We start from the raw sequence: 25810 nt of genomic DNA, 5'->3' as shown, positions 1-25810 counted from the left end.
ATTCGGGGGCAAAGTGCCCAGGAGAAAGCCTTTACGTGACTGCGAGGACCATGCAATTTGCACCCTTTCTAATTCGCTCTGGCTTTTCCAAGAGGCAAGGTTCTTATATCCCCCACACAGCAACAGTTGTAAAGTCCCTCCCTAGATTCATCCCTGCCCTTCCCCTCCATGCCTTAGAGGAGACAGCCTATCAGAATATGTAGCTTCATTGAACCCAAATAGAACTCCCAGGTCAATTTGTTCAACTCTTTCATTTGGTAAATGAGGACAGAAAAGTTCAGAGAAGTTGTGACTTTTCGCCCTTGCTTTGTCTTTCCCTCCACTGCACGGGGAGCACAGCGCCTGGCTACCAAACACTCTGGGAATGACTAGGTGCTCAAAGGCAGGTATATCATTTCAGATGATTTCCTTACTGGATGTAACAAAAAATTCAAACCAGCAGCTTAAACAAAACATGGTAGATTAAAGTTATCAATGGCTCAGGGGCGCCTGGGTGCCCCAGTCCGTTACGCGTCTGCCTTCAGCTCAGGTCCTGACCCCGGGATCCAGGGATGGAACCCTGTGTTGGGCTCCCTGCTCAGCGGGGAGTCTGCTTCTCCCTTTCCCTCTGCCCCTCCCCCCAGCTCGTGCTCGCTTTCTCCCGTTCTCTCTCAAATAAAATCTTTAAAAATAATAAAGTTATCAATGGCTCCAGTGAACAGCCCCTGTAGAACCACCCCTCCGTCCTGGGACTTTGTAGTCTCCACCCACCCTGGCTCTGGACTGCCCTTGTGACTGCCTTGAGCCAGTAAATGTGGCAAAAGCAATGGGACGCCAGCTCTGAGCCTGGGCCTCAAAGGATACCACCTTGTTTCCTCACTTGACTGAACTTGCTGGGGCTTGCCCCTCGGCCTTGCTGTGAGACCATGCCAGACCAGCCTGTTGAAGGGATACCAGAGACACGTGAAGGCGAAGGATAAGACCCATGGAGAACCAAGGTGCCCCCCGCTGACAGCAACAACTTCTTAAAGCCAACATGCAGCTGACTGCAGAGTCACGAGGAAGCCAAACTGAGCCAAAAGAATCACTTTCCTGACCCCGGCCTAAATTGCCAATTTGCAGTATCACGAGCCAAATAAAGGATTTGTTGTTCAAGCCTCTGGCTTTGGTGTGGCTTGTTATGTAGCAACAGCTAACTGAACCCTGATATTTGAAATAGATATCTGAGGGTTTTCTCTTTAAAAAAAAAAAAGTTGGAGGTTGGACATCCAGGATTGGCATGGCATCTCCATACTTATGAGGGACCCAGAATCATTCTGTCTTTATGCTTCATCATCTTTAGTCCATGGCTTTCAGCCTCAAAATTGTCTTATGACCCAAGATAGCTAGTAGAGCTCCAGCCATTACATTCCTGTTCCAGGCAGACAGGAAGGAGGACAAAGAAGAGGCGTCTTCTAATTGAATTGGCCCCCTTTAGAAGATCTTTCCTGGAAGTCCCACCCAATGACTAGCAGCTTGATTCTCACGGGCTACCTTTAGCTGCAAGGAAGGCTGCGAAATGGAGCCTTTTAGCAGAACACGTTGCCACCAAGGGAACTGTTTAGTAAGGAAGGACAATTGGGAAGGCAGCCCAGAATATCTGCCCCAGCGTGTGTGAAAACAAGCTCCAGGCCTAGGATCCCCACATACATCAGGATGCAAAACTGACCACATGTCATGCTAATTTCTGAGTTCACAATGTTGCCTTTGACCTGTAATAACAAAGTGTAAGCTTTGGGCAATCAAGGTCTAAGTGGAAAATCATGGGTGTGTTGGTCTCCTGGACCCTTTTGCTGTGAATACAGATTCGAGGGAAGTTTTATTCTTAGAACTTGTGGCTCTTCACTTGAGGCAGGTGCTTACTTGCTTGCTTTCTATTTTTTTTATTGAGATGTAATTTACATAACATAAAATTCACTATTTAAAGGATATAATTCAGTGGTTTTTAGTATATCCACTACGTTGTGCAACCCTCAGCACTAATTCCAGAACATTTCCATCACCTCCCCCTCCCAGAAAAAACAAACAAACAAACAAAAAAAACCCATGCCATTAGCAGTCAAAGCAGATGTTTTCTTTCATCCTTCCCCGCCGTTCTCAGGTCCACGAGATAGCCAGACTTGCCACACGAGAGGGTACTTGAACTCCTTGCACGACATAGACTCAAACCTTGGGATTCTGGAATATTTTTACATCTTCTTGGGAGAGCCGAGGAGGAGGTCATGTTGCAATTTGCCTAGGGCAAAGAAAGGAGGGGTCCACAAGGATGCTGGGGATCTAAACATTGCCTGCCTGGGCTGACCGTGAACTACCTCCCCACGGGGAAGGGAAGGGGGGTCCGCCCTGAGCGGCAAGGGCATCGTCAACAGCTTCTGAGACTCCAAGGCACGCAGGGGGGGCGGGGAGGTGACATCTTAAGGTTCAGCAACAGCTTTGGAAGTACTCTGTTGTGACACTAGATGTTGACAGGGGATTTTTAGATTCGGTGGGTATTATCTAATGTGAAAATGATGAAGGGGATGCGGAACTCATTTATTAAAGGTCTCCTATGTTCCAAATACAAACAGAATCTCGTTTTTCTACTCACAACGGTCCTGGGAGGTATCATACCCATTTTACAGGAGGAGGACCCGAGGTTCCCCAAGAGAAGTAACTTGCTCTGACAGGTGAGAACCAGAATTTCAGACACTTCCTTCTGAGTGTAAAGGCTCAGCGTTTTACATCGTGTCGTGCTGTGGGCGCCTCTGAAAATGCCTCCTGACGTGACCCAGGGCAGGTAAGAGCCTCTCCCTTGAGGGGCCTAGTTGTTGCTGCCTGTGGGGCAGGGACAGTAGAGGGGGCTTGGCTTAGCTCAGCTCTGGGCTTCTCTGGGCCGGTGGGAGCTTGGCGTGAGATCCCCTTCCTTCTGCCCCTTTCCTATTCTTTACTCCTCAGGCAAAAAAGGTTGTTCAAGGAGACTCCAGGATTGGGGTCTGCCTCATCACTGTCACCAGGAGCCTTTTTTTTTCTGACTGACTTGCCGGAGCTCCCCATCAGTCCTTGCTGTGCCTCTGGAAGCAAAGGGAAGGCAGCTGTGGGATCCTGGCTGAACAGAGTCCAGGTAAAGCAGGCTCGAGAATGGATGGATGGGGGGTGGGCTGGGGTGTCACAGGTCTGAGCACAGAGCCGGGGTGGGGGGCGGCAGGGAGCAGCCAGGGAGGATTGTAGGTTCTGCTGCTCGCTTGATTAAGGGGGTCAGCGTGTGGATGTGTCATCGAGGTGGGCAGGGAAGGGGAGGGCTGTGCGTGGGGGGGGGGGAGGATATATATATATGCTGGTGTGGCTGATACGGCGGAACCGAGCCTCACATCCGAAGGAGCCAGGCTACTGACAGCTCTCAGGTAGGCAACTGCATGCGAACCCCAGCCCCAAGACAAACAGCTGGGAGCCCGGGGAAGGAGCGCAACAGCCGGGGGCTCTCTCCTCACCCTCTCTCCTTTGTCCAGGGTGGATGCTGCTGGCCTCCTGGAAAATTATTTCTCCATTCGTCTTACTTTCAGTGCTCAGATAGGGGGTGGGAGGGGAGGGCTGAGGTTTTTATCCTGAAGAGAGATGCAGAAGAAAAAATAGCTGAACTTGGAAATGAGGAAAAGTTTTGATTCCCCAGATGTGGCCCCGACTATGTCGTTTTTATCTGCTGAGAAAAGGTGGATGCAGGAGTGAGATTAGGTGAGAAGCAGGCACTGGGGCAGGGGGCTCGCCTTCCAGGGCACCCTTGTGAGCGAGTCCTCTATGTGGCTGACTCCCTTTCTTTCTTCCCTCGGAGTGCATTCAGGCTGGTTTTCAACATACCATCGAACTTGATTTGGATTTGGGTTTTTCCGTCCTGAGGGAACCCTTCTCCCTTATGCACTGAATAGAAATTGCTAGTAATGATGTGGGGGAAAGTGGGAACCGGGGCGTTGTGCTCAACCAGTACAGTGCTGAACGCGGCCGCTGCGTGTGAGATCCACGTAGATTTCTGCAGGGATGACCTTGGACTCCCAGACCCTGAATTATGTGGTGGTTTCTTCTCTTTCTCTGCATGTTTCTCCTCCTGCCCATCTCTCCCACTTAACGGTCTCTGCTAAGTCCTGCTGAATATGACGTTCAGAAGTCCTCCAAACTCTTGCTCTTTCTCAGCTTCCTTTTCTGTCTCCTTTGTGCGTCTCTCTCTCCCTCTCTCCCTCTCTCTCTCTCTCACACACACACACACCCTCTCTCTCTCTGCATGTCTCGATTCCCCTCCCTTCATTACCCATCCCTTCCTCCCCCCATCTCACTCTGAACATGGGTAAGTTCTGGGGGAATTTCAAGTAAAGCAGGATGATTCGGGAAATGGACTATTTAAAGCAAGCTGCTTTGGACTTGAATACCCTGATCCTGGGCTTAAACATCTGTGTTTCGCTTCCTCGAGCAGCCCATAATTGCCCCAATTATAACCAATAACATTGTTCGGCAGACTTAACAAAAGCTGAGCTTTGCATGGCATTTGCCAGCAAGCCTAAGCCAGAGTTTTCCACATAGATGGGGGGAAAGTAACTGCCTGGCTTCTTATCAAAGCTTCCCGAAGAAATTGCTGCCCTTTCTCACTGCCTGTGGGTGGCGGCTGTGCGCACACTCCTTTTTCACATTTATAAAGTGAGGCCGGGGAATATTCAGTACACCCCCACCGATGCTGTGATACCTTGAGCAGAAAGGATCGGTGTTCCTTTGGGCTTGCTGAGTCCTCTGCAGCGCGGTGCCTGGAAGGACTGTCCTCCACCACCACCTCGGCGAAAGGAACGGCTTCCCCCGGGCCACGGGTGCTGCCCCGTCGAGGGCTCGGTGCTGCAGCCTGGGGCTTGCGGGTGCGGTTCTGTTCTCCACGAGGCAGCAGCCCCTGCTCTATCAGCCGAAGGCTGAGGGTTCTCGGGGATTTAGAGAATGCAGGAGATTCTGCATTGTCAACGAAGGGAGTAATTGCAGGATTAGGCTCAAACCCGTGCTCTCTGGAGCTGATGACAGGAGTGGTCACAAAGCCATTCCGTATTCAATCCATCAGGTATTTATCATCTACACTCCACCAGGCAGGGGGGGGGGGTGGGCTCTGGTGGATTCAACAGAGATGATGATAACAGCCCTGTACGTTCATACAACGTTTACATCTTCGTGCTTTCACACCATTATCCCCAGCAACCGCCCAGTGAGCTGGAGTCATTGTCTCTGTGTTGCAGTTGGTGAAACTGAAGCTGAGAGCTCAGCTACACGCTGTGTCCGGGACTGAACTGGACCGGGCCCTGGGAGGACTGAGTCCAGCCTTCCTGGCTTCGGCACACCACCCCCTCGGGGCCAAGGGTGCTCAGCAATTAATGGGGGCGAGGGTGGGACAACACAAACACAGGGAAACAATTAGAGGACAATGCACGGCCGGCTGTAATTAAGTCCTAAATTGCGCGGTCCGGACAGCGAGTGCTAAAGGAATTTGGAAGAAGAGGCACTTGCTCCCGAGATTCCAGGGATTCAAACTGGGCAGGCAAGGGGGTGGAATTTGGACGGGTTTTGAGGGCTTCGGGGACGGAGGTGGCAGCCAGGGCAAAGCCACAAAAGGAGGGCAAGGGAATTAACCTTGATTGAAACCTATGTGTCAGGAAGTGAACTAAACTAGTCTACATGCTTACTGCCCGCTAACACGCCCCCAACACACACACGCTGTAGGGATGTGAGGTTTAGGGTGAGTGTTCTATGCTCTTTTCAACAGGGTTCAGTGAGCCCCCCCGCCATAGCCCCACAGCTCCCAAAGCCCATGACGGAAACTTTGCAACTGCATGGGGGGAGGAGGAAGCTGCTCATCAGGCATCATAGGGAGGGGATGGACCCTTCTCAGAAAACAGGAGTCCTCCCGACAGCATCTTGCTGTGGTTTCAATGGCTGAGAGCTCGTTAAGCAAACTGGATTTTCTCAACGTATTTCAATGCCTGCAGGTGCTCCCACTTTCTACCACGAGGGTTTCCTACTAACCACAAACCTTGAGATTCGGGGCACGTCAACTTTGGGGGTGAGCTGATTTTCTGGGCATCTCCCTAGATAGGCTCCAATCACATTCAGTCTTGACTTTCTGTGATCTTGTGGTTTTTCAACTATTAGCTGCTACCTCAGCATTGCAGAAACAAGGCCTGCCAAGCTCTGAAGGGCCTGGCTTGGCAGATGAAGTGTAAAGCTTGCTCCCGAGGAGTCTAAGTCTCGGCGAATATGTCAGTGAATCACCATACAGCCAAAGCTCAGAGCCAAGCTCCCCTCTTCCCACACTCGTCCTGTGCTCCCTCCCCACCCCCTTCCCCATTCATCATTTCATTCATTTAGCCCAAGAAACATGTGTGACATTCGTGGTTGGAGCCTCATAGAGCTCTGCTCCGTAGGAACTCGCATCCGTGCAGCTGAACACTAACGAGTTTAGGCCAGTGGTCTCCCAAAGGGGCCTCGGTGCCCCCGCACTCCACTGGCGTTATTTCTTGTTATCTTTCTTAATTGGCACTTTAGTGCGTTTTAGAATGTATATAACTTATTAGTCAATTGGGAACGGGTGCTCAGAGCTCTTTGATTGCTGGAGGTATAAGGCTAAAGAAGTCTGAAGGTTGTTGGTCTCGATTCCTTGCTCTTTGGCTTATATGTATTTTCTAATCTTTTTCGAAAGAACATTCAGTGATTTTAATATAAAACTAAATGAAAAATTTTTAAAAATCCATTTAAGTCATTTTGACAGCCTATCCGGAACCGTGGGCCAGAACCGGGAAGATCAAAGTTCAGAGTGACACCTTCCCAGCTTTGTGGCGGCAGTGATAGGAGTTGTCTGTTGTCCTCTCCAGGCCCTTCCGAGCCCGGCCCGGCTGTTCAGCCCCTGTCCTATTGCCCTGAAGCCACTTCCTCATGAAACCCTCTTCATCCCCCCTCCTTCCCTCCTCCCTTCTTGCTTCCCCTTCCCAGGAGAGCACAAATATCTGGCCACTTATAAAATAAGAACTACTAGCCATCTAACCCTGCTGCCTCTTTCTGGAGAAGGGGAAACTGAGGCCCAGAGAAGAAAGGGCCTTGCTCCAGATCCCACAGGTAGAGACAGAGCTGAGGCTGGAGCCCAGCACTCTCTCGTTTCTAAGCATAGGGCTCTGGCTCATTCCTTGCTCACCAGCACCAGCCACACTTGGTCTGTGTGTGGTGGGGGGTGGGGGGGGGACACGCTTTGTCCTCCACCTCCTCTATGCTCACTCCCTCCTTCCAGGTGGAAATTTAGAGCAGAAGGAGGACCTTTTTGAATGTAAGTGAGAGGAGGAAAAGTCACTAAAGAGGCGTTCCTCAATAATAGCTGGTGAACGAGCAAACCCCGATGTAGGAGTCCTGTGGACAATGGGTCAAAGAAATGAGGCGCGTAGAAGACAAACCCCTGTGCCTGTGGGCAATGAAAAATTCCTCTATGAAGGAGAGGCAACAATAAGGACGTTGCAATCAGAGAGGGGGAGCCCAGAGTTCTAGATAAAAGGGGGTCCTTAGAATGAACTCACCTACACAGAGACAGACAGCTACAGAGATCCCTGAGTGACCTAGTGAGAGCAGGAGCTTGGAAATCAGATGGGCTTGAGGCTCCCCTCTGCCACTCCGAGTTCTTCCTCCTCTTCAAGTCTCTGTCTTCTCAACTGTAAAATGGGGATAATAGCACTTACCCCATAGGATGGATGCTTACAAAGCAATTAGCACAGCGCCTGGCACATCATATTCTAAATATAATAGTAAGGTGATGACTGTCAATGACAAATAGAGACTGGCCCAATGAGATTCCACCAGAATTGGCCAACCCTTCCAAAGCAGAAGCAGTATATAGACTTTATGGTTTCCCAGAACACACAGTTTGACATCAACACATCGGAGTTTAAGTCCTGGCTCTGCTATTTATAAGCTGGATGATCTTAGGCAGTTGCTTAACCCCTATGAACTTACGTTCCTCTCAAAAAGAGATATTATTAACCCTCGCTTCTAGTGTTGTATATGAATATAAAAATCTTTTGTAACTTGTAAAGAACAATATCTACACAGGTGGTTGATGAAAAGCACAGAGACGTACGTGCCTCTAGCAGGAAGGCTGCCCCTCCCCCCTTCTCCACTACAAGCACCAAAATTACAGGCTTTCTCAGAGGTCATAAGACAAAACTCAATTAACTTTTAGCTTCACACGTAATCCTCCAAACAGATAAGCAACTAATTATATTGCCCTAGGAAGCAAGATTACATGCAAATAGATTAAGGCTAAAACACAGTGGTATTTTATCTTCATAAGCAACGAGGCACAATTAAATTTATGAGGTGTCATTACCGAAATAAGAGGTAATTAAGCATTCCTTTATTCAATAAGAGATGTCCAGATTATAGCAGCACCACATGGAAGTGTTAACCGAGCTTGGTTCACCAAGCGAAATTCAAGCCAGATAAAATCCAAACGTATTTTGGACAGTTTTATTTACTGATGCTCAATATTCTTGCAATAAACCACCACCACCACCTGTCACGATCCCCATTTTGCAGTTGAGAAGACAAACACTCTCAGGTAAAATAACTCACCCAGAGTCACACAAAGGGTAAAGATTAAATATAAATATACCCCATGAATTAATTAATTACCCACCTTCACCTTACTTGACATTAATTTATACACAGAGCTATAAAAAACAGCACATCGATGTTGTTGAGAACTTCTTAAAAATGAAAAACTTCTATTGAGTTTCCAGTACAGTTCAGAATCTACCTTAACCTAGGACACAATGGTACTAGGTGTTGTGAGGACTACCAAAAAGTACAAAATATGGCCCCCTCTGTAAGGATAACTAGATTTATTTTGAGCTTTCACTTATATTGGTCTCACTGAAATATCACACCCTTGGAGACAGGCCTGTGTCAGTCCCACTTTAAGGACTCTTGGAATTGCAGAGAATAAATAGTTTTGTGTACAGATGGGTTTTAAATAATAGGTGGAGTCACTTGTTCAGAGTGAGGGGTGGGAGGACATCGAGGGTAGGGAGGTTGGAGCCTGGAAGAGAGGTGTCCCGTGGACTCACCGGGAGGGCCAAGGTAACGCCACGTAGACTCGAGAAGGTTTGCCAAGTGCCAAACCAAGGGTGGCTCACATTTTATATGCGGGAAGGCTATCAGACACATTTTACATGCTAAATGTCCCAGGGGCTCATCTTCTTTCTTCACCTCACCCTAAAAACCCATTTACCCAGAATTTGAGATAACAAACATCAGTCAATCCACCGGGCATTTCCTGAATGTGCAAGTAGCCGCGGTTAATGAGGTTCATGAAAAACCTCAGCCGGAGAGCATTTCATTAACTGCTGTCACAACTTATCAGCTCAGCCTATGCAAACATTCCGTATTGCAGCTGTGTATCAGGAAGGACCCGGGCCCTCTTCGCCCACCCTTCCCTTTCCTCTGTGACATACAGCACTGCCATCCTGTGGCCAGAGACGGCACGGCCACGCCATTCTGGACGAACTCTACAAAAATGTCTCCCAACTAGAGGACTGAAATTGAGTAGAATAAGAAATGGAAAGGCAAGTCTCAAATTAAACAACAGACATATTCAGGCAGTCCTCAGTTTAAGACATGTGCTTATATGGTGGCTGTTTGGAATCCAAGACGCATTTTCTCTTCGAAAGAACCTGTGTGATGAGCTTCTACAGCCTGTGTACCAACACGTATGTAACCTGCAAACTGAGCATACGACACCATTCCAACCATGCCTCACAGCCCCTTGTAGCCAGTCTCCTCCCGGAGCGTGCGTGGGGCTCCGGCTGGGGATGGCATCTCGCCTCGCTCTGGAGTGGCGCTGTTCCCACTCCTCCCCCCTCGGACTGAACACTTAGCTAAGAGACATCCTGTCAGTCACACAGGCCCTGAAGTGGCCTCTCGGGCCCCAGCGAGGCAGATGTTCCTGGACACTCCCCAACTCTACGGTAGCTAAGGAGAAGGAAGAATGCTCCTGAGATACTTATCAAACATTCTGAGCGCCTCTTAAGAGCCTCCTCAATCTGTGCTGGGTGCTGAAAATACAGAGAACCGTAGAACGTGGTCTCTGCCCTTCAGAAGCCACTGTCCAGTGGGACAAATAGACACAGAAGTCCGAGCTTACAGTACGATGTCATAAGTGCCACGGGAGGGACAATGACGTTATTATAAAGTGAAGGCTATGTGTTGGGCTCTTCCTTTAATAAGCTTTTATATAGTACTGGTTATGCACCAGGTGCTATTTTAACTGCTTACAAACCTCAACACATTCTTCGCCATCTGAGACTGGTACTGGGATTGTCCAAGTTTTACAGATGAGAAGCTGAGAGGTTGAGTTGCAGATACGGGATCTGGACCCAGTCGGTCTGCAGTGATGAGCAGATGAGAAAACACGAATCACAGCTCTGTGACAAAGGTCTGTTGTGCCTGTTTGACAGACAGGCCCCCGAGGCTCTCCTCCTGCCCACTGCGATGTGCGGCTTCACGCTGCCGTGGAAGCAGACGCGATTCATCCGCTCAGACCAGGGGTTGGAGCTGGCTTCCCAGAGGGGATAGTTCTTGAGGTGTGTAGGAAGTATGACTTGGAGACAGGTATTCTGGGCAGTAGGAAGAGCGTGTGCCAAGATTCAAAGGCAGTAAGGACAGGATAAAAATGGGAACTATACGTGATTCACTAGGACCAGAGGGGATGCCAGTGTGAACAGGAGACAAAGCTAGAAAACGCGGGCAGGAGCAGTACGCAGTCCCATTGAGGTTACAGATTTAAGTATGAAGTGACGTCATCAGATTTGGCAATGCCTTGGTGGGACGCCAGATCATTAGGTGAACTAATTAGGAGGCCATCACAATAACCAAGGCAGTAAGTCTCAACTAAGGTACTGGCCCTTAGGATAGAGAAGAAAAAATGCGTTATGATAGGTTTCTTTGTATAGGGATTTGTCTTCACTGTTCATTAGCCCTGGACCCCCCCATCACCTGTAGGGTAAAGCCCAAACCCTTTGGATGGCCAACAAGAGCCGGTTCCATCCGAGCGGAGCTTCTCTTTTGGCAGGAAGCTTCCCTTAGGGCATGTGGGCAGGTGGCCGTGGGACACCAGCCTGCTCACTGTCCCCTCACAGGCTGTGGTCCTAACTCCTCTAAGCTTTTCCAAAGGCTGTTTCCTGGGCCTCTCAGATGCCCTCTTCTTTGTCCTCTTGGCAAACTGTTACTCATTCAAAACCCATCTCAAATGCCCCCTCATTGACTTAACAAACGCTGAGCATCTTTTCGTGGAGATCCTCTTGGTATGAGATGCTTGGATGACACACAACACGGCCATTGGTGAATTCAACTGCAAGACGCCCTTCTTTTTCTTATTGACTTGCTCCATTCCACATCCATCTTCTACCAGGGATTCTCAGACTTTAGCATGTGTCTGGATCACCTGAGAATCTTGTTTAAAAAGCATATCCAACTTCAGTGGTTCTGGGTTAGGACCTGACATTCTGCATTTCTAACAAGATCCCAGGTGATGCTGATGCTGGTCTGCAGGCTGCATTTGAAGAGCAAGGCTTATACATTTTCTCAGTATAGTCTGATGAAGAAGCAATAAAAGCAATAATTTTTGTTTTTCTACACCAGACTCCCTGTTGAGGTAAAATTTTACATGCAGTGAAATGCACAGGATTTAAATGTACAATTCCATGGGTTTGGACAAATGTATACACCCCTGTGACCCAGACCTCTCAAGAACATTCACAACGTTGCCAGAAAGTGCCCTTGTTCCCCTTTCCATTTCATCCTCCAAGTAAAGAGGGACCCAAAATGAGGCAGTACAAGGAAATAGCTTTCTGATTCAGGAGGCTTGATCACAGGATAAATTTAAAGAGGGGCAGGAAAAACTACACATCGTTCAGGCAATCCTACATAAAGAATATCAATGACTGCTAATAATAGTTGGAGCTATTATCCTCGTGTCTTCGTTCATTTTTCAGTAAAGAACTGCTCATACCCGGACCTGTGTTTTGCGTGGACTAGCGTGGTGAACACAGAGGCCCTGTGCTCAGGAAGCTAGCTCACGCCTCGCAGGGGAAACAGACAAGGAGCCTGGGGGAGGCTTCCGGCACACGGGGCATCCCTGGCTGAGACAGGGAAGGCTGGGGAGGAGGAGACAAAGTACACAAGTCATTCATAAGTCTCACTCTTGCACGGCACTTTGCAAAACTTCCCTTAGGGATCTCCTCTCTTCGCAACGGCCCCGTGCCAAGACAGGTACGGCCATTCCCCTCTTACAGCTATGAAAACGGAAGCTTGGAGAGATCATCTAATGGTCACACGTTGGCAAGTTGCAACGTGAGGCCTTAGCTCCCTGGAAGCGCTCATGCAGGTTGTGGCCAGCTAGGTGGCAGGACTCACAAGGGTGCTCACCCTAGGAGCCCAGACACTAGCCCCCGCTGGAGCGGTGGGCCTGGCTCACAGGAGCAGGCCTCTGGTATCCTTGCTGACCCACTCCCTCCTGGGAGGGCAATCTTGGGCTCTGGTGCAGTCCCCTCGGGGGCGTCCCCTGTGTGCGGCCCCCACAAAATGGCTCTTCTAATCGCCACCCACGCTCCCTTGTGTTTTAGCATCTGGGCGCCCTGCTCCTGCACCATGAAAATCCTGCTTTGTGATCTCCTGCTGCTCAGCCTCTTCTCCAGCGTGTCCGGCAGCTGCCAGAAGGACTGTCTGACCTGCCGGGAGAAGCTCCGCCCAGCTCTCGACCCCTTCAACCTCGAGGTAGGCCCTGGAGCATCCCTGTCTTCTCCTCCCTCCTTCCTGCAGACCCAGAACGAGAAGGCAGGGCCTTGCCCGGCGGTCACGTGGTCGCAGGAACCAGGTGCGGGGCGTTCGCATCTTCTGAGGGCAAACCTGTCATCTTCCCACTTTTCCACACTCAAATAAAGGCCTGCCTGTGCTGCCATTTGGTTCCCGTTCTTAAAATAATGCATACTCATCTTGGAGAATTTGGCAAATTCCGAGAAGTCTAAAAAAAAAAAAAAAAAGAAAAGAAAGAAAATTACCTTTAATCCCAGAGATTGTCGGAGAAAGAGCCCTAGTTTTTTCACTTGCTATATTATACCAGCATAATTTCCCCATGTTATTAAACATTATTTTAAGTTCCTTCTTTCTACGAATACAGTATAATTTGCTTAACTATTCCCCTCCTGTTGAACGTCTACATTGCCCTCCATTTTTGATATTATAGGTAATTCTACAATGAATATCTTAACGCTCCCTTATACTTTAAGTTTTGAACTTGAGGTGCAAATCTGGCATTAAATTTCTTTTCATTAAATACACTGCTTTCTCAACTGCTTTCATGTCAGTCTAAATAGTTATTCCTCTAGTAAATCCAATACAACTCAATTATTTTTTTCTTTGCAGTCAGACTTCTTTCAAAAGATGTCATATTTCAAACCCCTCAACCTTTATTTTTTTAAGATTTGTTTATTTATTTTTAAGATTTTTTTTTTATTCATTTGAGAGAGAGAGAGTGAGAGCACGAGCACAAGCAGGGGAGAGGGTCAGAGGGAGAGAAAGAAGCAGACTCCTTGCTGAGCGAGAAGCCCAAAGCAGGGTTCAATCCCAGGACCCCAGGATCATGACCCAAGCCCAAGACAGATGGTTAACTGACTGAGCCACCCAGGCACCCCTTCTTTATTTATTTTAAAGAGAGAGAGAGATTGGGGGGGAGGGAGAGAGGGAGAGAATCCCGAAACAGTCTCCCCCCTGAGTGTGGAGCCTGACTCGGGGCTCGATCCCAGGACACTGAGATCATGACCTGAGCTTAAATCAAGAGTCAGCCACTTTAACCGACTGAGACACCCGGGCGCCCCTCAAACTGCTCAACCTTTAAAAACAACCAAAAGTAACTACTGTCCCTTAAGGCGAGTGTGCAGATATAGAACATATATTCACACTGGGCAGGCTCACTAACGATGAGCAGACACAGCCCCCACGGACCCGAACACCAAGCTCTTCCCGCACCTGCTCAGTGGTTTTCGAGCCTGTTTTCTATATGCTGAGCCCAGGGCCAGGCCAAGGGATCCAAAGGTAAGCAGATGGATGGAGTTTGCAACCAGTGGGAGAGAAGATCCCACAATCCCTCCAAGAGGGATTAATTATTGGGTGCTGGGGAAGCACAGAGCAGTGGCCCCCAACCTAGACTAGAAAGACAGAGGGGGCTTTTGGAGGAACAGAAGTATCTAAGGAGACCTAAAGAGTGGGAGCAAAGAGGCAGGGAGATTGCTCCAGGGGGAGGAGGGAGGCAGGGAGCACCCGAGAAAATGCCTGTACCTGGATGGGAAGTGGCATGTAAGGAACCTAAAAAACTGAGTTTGGAACCCAGGAGGCCCACAGGCCTTTGCGGTGCAGCCCAGAGAGGTTTAGAAGTTCATCTACGAAACACTTTCCCCTGATCTTAGTAAACAGAGCAGACAACTTAGTTTACATGTAAACCAGTGACGAGTTGATAATCTGATAATCACCACCCTGCTCAATTCTCAATTTGCAGTCTAGACAAGACAGAAAGTCATGCACAATTCTGGAATCTTTCATGGCAACCCTTTATTTTCCGCTCAAAAAAAGCATTAGGACTTAAACAGATATTTGTGCACCCAGGGAGGAATCTACACTTGCAGCTTTGACCCCCTTGTGCTGCATCACTCCTTAGCTGCTGTCTCCGGGGTCTGGGGCCAATTTGCAGGCTTCCTCCTCCTTGTCCTCTCCTGGTGACCTTGCCTGGGTCTCTTCCCCATTCCAACTCTTCTTTTTCTACTTCCTGTTGGGCTCCTACTCCCCTCCCCACTCCATAAACACAAGTGACCCCCAAGATTCGGGGCTTATCTCCCCATACCCTGTCCTTCTGAGATGCCATCCCTGGATCCCAGGCCTTCGGCTCTCCCCAAGCTGCAGGTGACTCCCCAAGGTACACTCCTCGCCTCAGTCACTTTTCATAGTTCCTGACAAATCCCTCTTTCCCTTCCTGGCCTTCCCAAGGCTTCAGGAACTCGCCCCACCATTCTGTGCATGTCTCTCTCTCCTCCTTCATCCAATACTCCTACTTCAAAACTCAGATTAAACTTCACCTATGAGAACACTGTGCTGATTCTCCACCTGTCCCCAGCAGAGCCATCCCCTCGCTCCTTTATGTCCTGTCCTGACAGTTACTTGTGTCCGCCAGTCTCTCACCATAGGTGTTTCTGACTGTGCTAGGGATCCCCAGCGTGCGGCACAGAGCGTGGCACGGAGCCGTACTCAGTGAACGGGGTCCATGGTAATTGTAAGACTGCAAGATCCTTAGTCTCCTAGTGGGTCCAACCCCTGCAGATGCTGCAGAGTTTTTACATTGGTGTCTTCCAAAGCCAGTAAAGAATTTGGAGCACGCTTCCATCCCTCCCTTGCATCTTAAATCTCTGGGGTCCAGACGACGCTGTTAGATACTTCTTTAAAACAAGTTAGAATATGGCCAGTTAGAGCCTCACAGTGAGGGATAAATCTTTCAAAGTGCTTGCTGACCCTCAGAGGACCTGACTGCCTGGTTGTTTTGTTTCCAGTTTGTATTCACTTTTAACCTATTTTTAAAAGTTTGGTGAAATGCCTAGAATGTTGGCAACCACGTCTCATTTCCAAATCTTGCAACCCTTTTCCAACTCTGTGAATTATGGGGGCTGGGGGAACTTAGATATTTCAGCAAGGATCATCTTCCCAATCCCTACACTAAATTATGTAATACTGAGCTATTCCCAGGACTCCCTAAATCCTTGGCTTTATCAAGAAGTTCTGTATTTCTCACTCCAGATCAATGGTCCAAGTATGGCTGGCTTTTTGTTAGACTATAAGTTGGGTCGGTAAATGACTCATACACCCAAACCCATTGCAATGTCTTGGGCGTCCACCTATGAATGGTACCTACTCCATCAGCTTACATAGAAAAAACTAGATTCACCGAGTCATTTTAGAGGCAAACAAGAAGGTAACCCTCAAGGTCTGGGGAAATTTATTTACAACCTCCTGAAACTTGATTAATAGCAAAGGAAACTAACTAGTGCTTTCTATCCTTCAATACAAGAAAATTCTTATTTGTTGATTTGCAGTTAAGAGTTCCTAATATGGGGGTGCCTGGGTGGTTCAGTCGTTAAGCATCTGCCTTCGGCTCAGGTCATGATCCCAGGGTCCTGGGATCGAGCCCCGCATCGGGGTCCCTGCTTGGTGGGAAGCCTGCTTCTCCCTTTCCCACTCCCCTTGCTTGTGTTCCTGCTCTTGCTATCTCTCTGTCAAAATAAATAAAATCTTTAAAAAAAAAAGAGTTCCTAATATGTTTTTCTCTTGCACTATTCATCTGCTTGCCTACTAGTGTTAGCCCTCAGATATTCTAGCAGAACCTCCCAAAGCAAGTAGCTCCCAAATGTCTCTTGGTCAGAGGTGATTCGATCCTTTGGCAGGAACTTGACAATCTCAATGAGCCTCTTCTTTTCCTTCCAATGGGTTCATGTGCCTCTATTTCCCTAATGTTTGATCCCAGACCTCCAAATGGCCCTTTGCTCAGTTTCCCCACAAACCCAGCTTTACAGATCAATTTGGCACCAGTGTGAGACTTTCCAGATGCTCATCCACACTCTGGCTTAATATAGCAATGTCATCAGCGTGGGCTGTGAAAGTGTGTCCAGCTCACTTAATAGGCCATTAACCAGTCTCTGGAAAGAGGCCGGTGGGGCCCTTAGACCAGAGTGTTAGGCATTAAGCTCATCTGCCCATCTGGTGCTACAAATGCTGTTGTGAATTTGGATTCCTCACATTTGCCCAAAACCTTCTCCTAAATCAAGAGTGGAGATGATTTTGTTAGTATCTAATTCATCTAACAGTATGTTGAGTCTCTGCACAGCCTATGCATCTGGTTTGATCACAGAATTGTATTTTGTCTGATTGACACCTAATCTAATTACCATCTGGGCTTAGCAACCCAGGGGCTCACAGAAGATCTAATAGCCTCTAGGTTTAACAACCTCCACCTGTTCTTGTAAATGGAAGGAGCAGAATCGTTCAAAAAGCGTTTGGGGCTCCTATTCTGTGAGGAGTGGACTGAGTCTGCTCCAAGTCCATGTTAGCTCCAAAGTTGTACACTTCTGCTGGATTTCCCAATACTCCCCATGCTTTCCTGCTTTCCCCTGTAGAGTAGGAGTCCTCACACTCACCACTGTGGACATTTTAGGCTGGGTAATTATTGGTCATGGGGGGCTGTCCGGTGCATTGTGGGGTGTTTGCCAGCCTCCCTGGCCTCTGCTCATAGGTTAGCAGTGGCATCTCCCCTCCCCCTCCCCACCGTGTAACAACCAGAAATGTCTCCAGACATTGCCCAATGTCCCCTGGGGACAAAATTGCCCCCACTAGACACCCACTGCTAGAGAGCAATCACCCAATAGGATTATGATCTGAAAGATCGTACTACAAGTTTTTCTACCTGGTTTACTTCAAAGTATTTCAGGAGCAAGCTAAATACAGACCCAAGTAACCCTTTCTCTGAGGGAGACTCCGACCTCTGTATTCCGTGATGACACCTTCCTCCTCAGGGCAAGTTCCAAAGCAGGATTTCTCAAAGCACAGTCCAGCCTCAGAAGCACCTGGGTGTTTGCTAAAAATGCAGATTCCTCAGCCCCGCCCTTAACTTACTAGATGAACATCTCCAGGAGTAAAGGCTAAGGAGCGGCATTCTAACAAACCAGTAGCAATTCTCAGGTTTGTAGCTACTATTGTCTTAAAATCTGCCCTTCCCACCTATGTAGAAGCTGCTTTCATACCCAGGGACACTGGGGTGTGAAAAAGTGATTTCTCTATGTATCTCTGCTGAGTTGGCACCGATGATATTAGTTCTATCAGCATCTCTGCGGAAAATCTAAATGGAAAAGACATGCTCGTGACTTGTGTATCAGCAGGGACCACCGTGACCACCTCTGGCTAGTCGGGGCGGGGGGCGGGGGGGAGACTCCGCAAAGGCTGCACCTGGGAAACTGCATCAGTGAAGAAGAGCGGCACTCCCACTGGCCACTGTCTCTTTCTCCTCTCTGGCCCAGCGGAAAATGAGCAATTTTCCCATCAGAACTTTACCTTTTAGTCTCGAAATATCCTTACCTACTCTTGTACTCATTTGCACCAATTTGCATTGCAACACACAGAGCTCACTGAATAGGAGATGTCCTGGGTTGGAACTCGAGACATTTGGGTTCTTGTTCAGGTAATATCTTGTCTAACGGTGTAGTTTTGGACACATTACTGAACCTCATCATAACATGGGAACATGGAATATGTCAGTGGTTACCAAACCTACGCAGATACCAGAATTACCTGAGCTTTGTAAAAGTAAGTTTAAATCCTGGTTCTATTCCTCAGGAATTTAACCGGCTTTTGAATTCTGTCTTTTTAAAAGTTCTGGGGGGCACCTGGGTGGCTCAGTTGGTTAAGCGTCTGACTCATGATCTCAGGGTCATGGGATCGAGCCCCACGTCGGGCTCTGCTTCTCTCCCTCTCCCTCTGCCCCTCCCTGCCCCCACTCTCTCTCTCTTGCTCTCTCGCTCTCTCACTCTCACTCTCGCTCTCAAATAAATAAGTCCTGAGATGATCTGGATTCACACCCAGACCAAGCAGAAGAGCAGACTTAAGGTGGAGAAAGTATATTAGATAATTAAATTCACCTGCCAGTAAGAAAGACCTAAAGTAACAGTGGCTTAAATAAGACAGAGATCTGATTCCTCATAAGGAAGCTGGGAGGTAGACAGTACAGGGCCGGGATGGCGGTTCTGACACATCACCGATTTCCTAGGCTCCTTCTCCTTCTACTTTACCTGTATACTGGTGCCACTCTCACGTGGCTTCCGTCCCCTCAGTCACTTCATGGCTTCAAGATAGCCAGTTGAGCACCAGCCAAAATGCCCACATTCTAAGCAGGAGGCTGGAGGAAGGGGAGAAAGAAGGGAAAAAGGATGCTCTCCCCAGATAAGTCAGCCTCCTGCTTTCCCAGAAGCCCCACCTGGTTACTTCCATTTATATGTCATTGGCCATCTCTGGCTACAAAGGAGTTGGAGAAACATATGTGTGGCCTTTCTTCCTGAAGGAAGAAAACAAGTGTTCTGTTAGGAAGGAAGAGGGCAGATGGGTATGGAATGGACAACTGGCAGTCTCTGCCCCAGAGGGAATTCTTAACAAATTGCATTTAAAGTGCTAGTCAGACACGTTGAAGGAGATACCAGACAGAGATCAGAGAAGCGTTGGGAGTTCAATGTCAGGGGCTGGACATACAGACATGGGATGCCCTGAAAGAAATGACCGAAATCACAGAAATGAACAGTCAGCAAGGGGCAGATTGTAAAGAGAGATGAGAAGAATCTTAAAGATAGAATCTTAGGAACACAGGAGGAAGGAGCACAAACAGTCTGAGAGGTGAGTGCACGTCAGAGAACTTTCAGGAGGGCGTGCTCTGCAGTGCCAAAGGCAGCACAGCTGTGACAATGAGGGCTGATCGGAGCCGGTGACCGGGAAGTCACTGGTGGTCTCGAGAAGGCAGTTCGTGGAAGATGAGGGCGGGAAGCAGATTTCCAGGAGATGAGGCAAAAATGGAAGATGCTGAGATGGAGGCATGAGTGCAGACCACATCTTGGAGAAGCTTGGCGGGGACAAAAGAGGGTCAGGGTCAGGGGTGGCAAAGGGTTGTAGGAGAAGTAAGACTGGAAGAGCCATTTTTTCAGGTTTGGTGGGACAGCTGTAAGGTGTGTGATTTAGCTGCATGCACATCGCACTCCTTGGTTAGGGATCAGGTTGGGAACTTTGCCCATATTGGTATCTGTTCCACTCTGAACATGGGGGGCAGGGTATCAATCCCCAGAAAGGGGGTATCGGGCACACAGTCTTCTGATGTCCTGCAGCTGTCCAGACAGAGCAGTAACTCTTGATGCCCCATTAGCCAGGCAAGAGCTCCAAGTTTGATGAAGGGCTCTGCGGCTGCCCACTGACCATGATGGCAAGGCCAGGTTGAAGTGGGATTTTCATCTGGATGAGCACAGAAACACAGAGAAGCGTTCGGGGTGAAACCAAAACAGCAGATAGTAAGAGAAGTTGGAGGTTAGATGCTTCCAAAAGACCCAATCAGAGATAGGAAAGTGGGAGGTAGGGGCAAGGCCAGGACCATTCAGGAGGGGTGTGGAAACGTCATGGCCAGGCTCTCAGTCTAGACTAGAAGTGGGAGATACCTGAAGACACAGAGCAGCATGAGAAGTTCCCAGGGGCCTGGCAGGTCCACTGGATAGCATCTGATGGTCCCTCTTCCCCACCTGAACCCGATTGTCAACCTGCCTACATTCCAAAGGGTCTTGACCCTCGTTTTCTATAACTGATGCGCAGATAGTGATAACTAGTATATGTGGGATGAAAAATGAACACCACTAGGGTTCCTCTTAACATGGTGACCTTAAAATGGCCATGCAGATATAAGTACATGCTTTAACATCCGCAACTTCTTAAACCAAACTGACCTCTCTCATGCCTGATAAGAGAACAAAATAAAATTCTTTGTTATGAGTGACCCTCGTGAGTTGTGTTTGGCTCCAAAAACTCAGCTAGGGCTCTAACTGGGTGTAGTTCAGGGCACTCATTCTGCGTTGACTTTCTGTGTCACCTGGGGTAAATTAATCTCACCTCTCTGAGGCCCGAGTTTCTTCATTTGTGAAATGACGGAGCTGGGACAGATAGTTTTCTGTGTCTCTGCAACTGTGAAATTCTATGAACCTGAGTAACTACATGTAAAACTGCTACATGGTCCTTAATAAAGAGATGCTTCAGAGTCACTTGCATTGGTACCGATGTGGATTTGGTATCCAATAGAAAGACTTTATGTCATTGCCTTGGACTAACAGGCATTCCCAATCCTTCTCCTTTCTCCGGCCTCTGTCTTTGCAGGTGTGCATCCTTGAGTGTGAAGGGAAGGTCTTCAGCAGCCCTCTCTGGACTCCGTGCACCAAGGTCATGACCAGGGGCTCCTGGCAGCTCAGCCCTGCTGACCCAGAGCACGTGACAGCTGCCCTTTACCAGCCAAGCGCCTCCGAGATGCAACTGAAGCGCATGCCTCGCATCAGGAGCCTAATCCAAGCCCAGAAAGGGACAGAGCCTGGCATGGATGAGGCTGGAGAGATGGAGCAGAAGCAGCTGCAGAAGAGGTTCGGGGGCTTCACCGGGGCCCGCAAGTCGGCCCGGAAGTTGGCCAACCAGAAGCGGTTCAGTGAGTTTATGAGGCAGTACCTGGTCCTGAGCATGCAGTCCAGCCAGCGCCGGCGCACCCTGCATCAGAATGGTAACGTGTAGCCGGAAGGGGAGCCCCCCAGCTGCACCGTCCACTTCAACCCCTGAGTGAGTTGGGCACGAATGAGCTGGGCATGAAAAGAAACCTTATATACCCAACTGTCTTAGCCTTCCTCCTGGGCCTGGAAGCACATTCGCCCCCAAATACATACACACACCCCCCACACCACCTCAAGGTGTTCAGCTCCTGGGAGGCCGGGGAGGTATATATTCACCTCCCCCACCTCCTACCCACCCTTTCTCTAGGGAGCAAAGATTTTCCTAGGCTTGCTCCTTAAGGCTGACCACTGCCATTTAGAGACTGGTTACCATGGGGATAATAGTAGCACGTTAAGATAACTAATTCCTCCATAGCTCTCCAGGAGCTCAGTTACTATGGGGACAGTTAAGTGGACCAATCTGCCTATCCAGTTGCCATAGCAACCATTCAGTTCACCTTTCCTCAGAGTCTATCTCTAAGAACCCATAGCTGGACCTACCTCTAGCCATTTGCAGTCTGATTTCTGTGGCCGTGATGTTGCTATTTCACCTCTGAAGACAGCTTAGCTCTCTCCTCCCCTACCCCCTGTATCTCGAGGGGACTGGATTTCACGGAAACCACTGCCCTTTCCCACTCTCCCCCTGTCAAGGAGTTCTTGTTAGGACCAGGAGTTACACTTTCAGCTCTTCTTCCTTCCACTCCTCATTTGTCCATCCTGCCACCTTGCCAGAGATGGACTGATTCCCTGAAGTCAATGGCATCATCCCTGAGCAAGGCTTGGAGAATCTGGCCCACCTGACCAAGTAGTTTTTGAATAGAGACTAACAGATCATCATCTTTCCTCACTTCCGCTTCTTCCCGAGAGCCATTTTTGGTTTTTTTGTTTGTTTGGTTGCTCGCTTGCTTGCTTTTACTCCTCTCTCCCTCCTGTCCTTCCCCCCATGGGAATGCTTATACACGTACTATATTACAAATCAGATAATAATCAAAACCCCTAATTTATTGCCCAGTCATTACAAACTCCACTCTTCCCAGCCCATCAACCTGTATAGAACTTCAAGTGGCATAGGAAACTAGCACAGTGGAATTTTCTGAAAATCTAAGAAAACCCCCCCCATCAGGCATATGTGCCTTAATTCATATATGGGAATCTGATTATCTACAAAGCCTCGTACCTCTTCTTTAACAGTCTAAAAACTCACCCTAATGGAAAGAACTAATCAGTTGGCCAAAAACATTCCCCAAACATTACCCAAGCAGGACTTTTCCCTAACTCAGGGGCATTAAAAAAAAGAAAAAAGTCTACATGTGCTGTTTTATTTTGCTTTCCATGTGTCAGAGGTAGCCAGATCATTAATAATCTTCATTCAAAGCATGTTAATACAAAGGTTAATCTTTGGCACCCACACTTCAGCATGGGGGCAGCCCACGTAGCTCTTTGCAGGTAAGCTGGTTTGCAAAAGGCCCATTGCCTAATACAGACGTCGGTATTAAGTTGTGAGGAGAAGGCTGCCATGTGTATTTTAGCAGAATGACTAATCTCCAAAGGCCCTGAATTAACCCGCACCGTTTTTGAAGTCATACTCTTGGATTCTTAACAAGCATCGTATTTCTTCCTAAGCCATATTTGCACAATACCTAATACAGTGTATCTTTCAGAAGTGGCCTGGATTGAATTCTTTCAAATCTTAGACATTTATTCTTCTTAAAGTGGCTCTTAAGGGACACTGAGGCTCTTGTCTAATTCTGAACCACAACTATTTTCTTTACCTAAAGACAGTTTAAAATCAGTCACATTAGCAGGAATCAATTCATTAAAAAAAAAAAAAAAACTATTTGAGCCCCTATTGAGACAATTGATTCTGCTAGTTTTCTATTAAGCTTCCAGCTGAGAGGCCCTGAAACATAACTGATAACTAGCTTCTGTCTGCTGCTTTGCTCAAGATGTAACATTCTTGATGGAACCATTGGAAACGTTAACCAGCTCATCTGGGTGTATTACTGATTGCTCTCCTTCCTCTTTCTGCAACCATCTCTCTGTTTCCTTTTTTGCACACATTCATGGTGGCTGAGTTCCAGTAGGGATATGTACTTACGAGTCCACCCCAAGCAGCTTAAACCCTGTCTTCACTCACCTACACACACCCCAACCAGCCCCACACACGCCTGAGATGTCTCCATGGGGCGGGGGGGAGATCCTGTTGCCGGGCTGTTCTGGACTTCCGAGATACCCAATACCAAACTATACTTGCAAGGCTGCAGGAAGTGGGGCCTCCTCACACCAAAATGGGTAAAGAACCCTATTTAGAAGGTGTAATGTGTTAGGAAAGAGGGACACTGAGGTGCAGGAACAGTCCTAGACAGAACTGTGCAAAGGGGTGTCCACCTCCTGTCCCTTTCCCTGTCCCTATTCTACTCTATCTTCTGCCCCACACCTTGACCCTTCCCGACAGAGAAAAGTGAGCAGATTCATTCATCGTGAGGAATTGGTGAAATCAGGTTTAAAGAGATATATAAGAGAGCCATAAATGAGGACACTATTTAGCCTCAAGAAATGAATTATTGCACATGGATTCCAAATATTAGGGCTAAGAGAGCTGTTTCTGGGCACTGGGCCTATGCTATGCCTTTCAGGTCTCAGCCCACAGACCTCCTCTTTATTCTGAGTCCTGCCAGTAGACTTGAGGCCAGAAAAAGCAGGGGCATAGGGGAAGTTAGGGAAGCCTACTTGCGGCTTTAGGAGCTCTTTACTCAGCTGATAAGCTTTTCATTGCCTCCCTATTATTGCTCAGGCAAATGGGATTGAAAGGTCAGAAAAACCTATTGGGTTTGCCATTTTAATCACTTCTGTCTCCCCAGGTGTCCGGGTGATCCCCAAAACAGCATGTCTCCAGCCCCAGACCTGCCGGCTGGGAATCGGGACTCCTCCTTCCCCAAGGCACTGAGGCAGGATTTGCCTCCAGGTCTCCGCCCCCAGGGCAGAGACCCTCCCTGTCCAATTGTCTTTCCCTCCCCATTCCCCCACCCCACCCCCATGGCATGTTTCATGACAACCTTGTTGCTACATAAGAGTGTATTTTTGTAATTCCTCCAGCTAACATAGAAACAGCCCCATTTTTCCTTCTCACTCCCCTTTCTTCTAACGGGTGGGTCAAAGGAACAGGAAACCAAGCCTGGGGTTTTGACTTGTCACTGCCATAACTTGTTTGTAAAAGAGCTGTTCTTTTGGACTGATTGTTTAAAACAGGTATTTCTCCATTAAACTTCTACTGAGCAAATGGTTAATAAACTGGTTGGCTGTTTTTAAGTGAGGTAACTGAGACCTGGGCCATCAGAGCTGCCTCTCTTGGGAAGCAGAGGCAAAAAGCACACGGCTCTGCTTGATATAAAGCACGACAGGCAAGAATATGTGAGCATAAATACCCCAGTTGTGCTAGGTCTCCAGATCCAAGTGCGTGAATGGATGGGGGGCGGGGTGGCAGGGTGCTCGGTACCTCCCAGTGCCCATCAGCACCACGGCTCGGGCAGCTCACTGGGCTCCACCCCCAGTTTCTGACTCTGGAGGAATTTGCATTTTTAACAAGTTCCAGGTGACGCAGATCTTGCTGGTTTGGGACCACTGGATGGAGACGAGGAAAAGGGCAGTGTCATTTTTATCTCCAATTTAACATGAAACATGTTAAGGAGTAACTGTCAGGCCAAGAAACATGGTGCACCCAGACAGGGTCAATGAGGAGAGTCAACCGTCTACAGTGTAGACGGGGTGATGAGAAATCAGTGAGAGAGGGTAAGGAGCTCTTCCGGTGAGGGGGAGTTACTACTGGAACCCAGGGAGAACTGTAGCTCCCCCCGTACCTCTCAGCAGGGAAACGGTAGCCATTCAGACACTGTGTGGTGCAGGAAGGGCCAGGAGATGCAATATCCCAACTTCTCTCTCCTCCGGCCCTTTAGACCCCAGTCTGGTCTCACCTGTTGATCAGATCCAACTGGAAGCTGGCAAGTTAGAGTGCGTGCATGCAGCCATCAAGGTGAGCCTGGGAGGTGCAAATGGAGAATGTGCAGCCCGAAGTCACAACCGATGTAGAAGGGCTTGGACAGACTGTAGCTTAGCAGTGGATTCTACTGGGACTTTTCTTGGGGGCGGGGGCGGGGGGTGGGGGCAAGGAAAAAGGGGCAGAAAGAAGCCCTCTGCTCTACTACAAGGTAACGGAAAAGGCCAGAAGAGCACCCCCATACCAGCATTACCAGCTGCTGGGCTTGAGTGATGTAATCCAGCCCTGGGGTCTGGGCACATCACTCTCTCCGTCAGGCCCCGTTAGGGGTCCCTAGGTCCCACTCCCAGAGATGCCTGTGGTCCCGGAAGCTAAACTTGCATACAGCAGTTCCAGTACAGCAACAATA

The 25810-nt window shown here is 48.6% G+C and overlaps 1 protein-coding gene across 2 annotated transcripts; it reads left to right on the top strand.

The window, feature by feature from the left end:
• Positions 1-2987: 2987 nt before the first annotated feature.
• PNOC (prepronociceptin) lies at positions 2988-24685 on the top strand. 2 transcript variants are annotated; one of them, XM_078069480.1, is made up of 4 exons: positions 2988-3118; positions 12672-12822; positions 21031-21477; positions 24269-24685. In XM_078069480.1, the coding sequence occupies exons 2-3, from the start codon at positions 12697-12699 to the stop codon at positions 21430-21432; spliced, it is 528 nt and encodes a 175-aa protein (XP_077925606.1). In that variant the 5' UTR covers positions 2988-3118; positions 12672-12696; the 3' UTR covers positions 21433-21477; positions 24269-24685. The 2 variants fall into 2 exon arrangements, with proteins under 2 accessions (XP_077925606.1, XP_035956726.1); XM_036100833.2 differs by lacking the exon at positions 2988-3118 and adding an exon at positions 3323-3398.
• The last annotated feature ends 1125 nt before the right edge of the window (positions 24686-25810 follow it).

The sequence above is a fragment of the Halichoerus grypus genome, chromosome 3 (genome assembly GCF_964656455.1).
Source record: "Halichoerus grypus chromosome 3, mHalGry1.hap1.1, whole genome shotgun sequence".
Lineage (NCBI taxonomy): Eukaryota > Metazoa > Chordata > Mammalia > Carnivora > Phocidae > Halichoerus > Halichoerus grypus.
The sequence above is the reverse complement of the archived record's forward strand: the minus strand, read 5'-3'. Positions and strand labels throughout refer to the sequence as shown.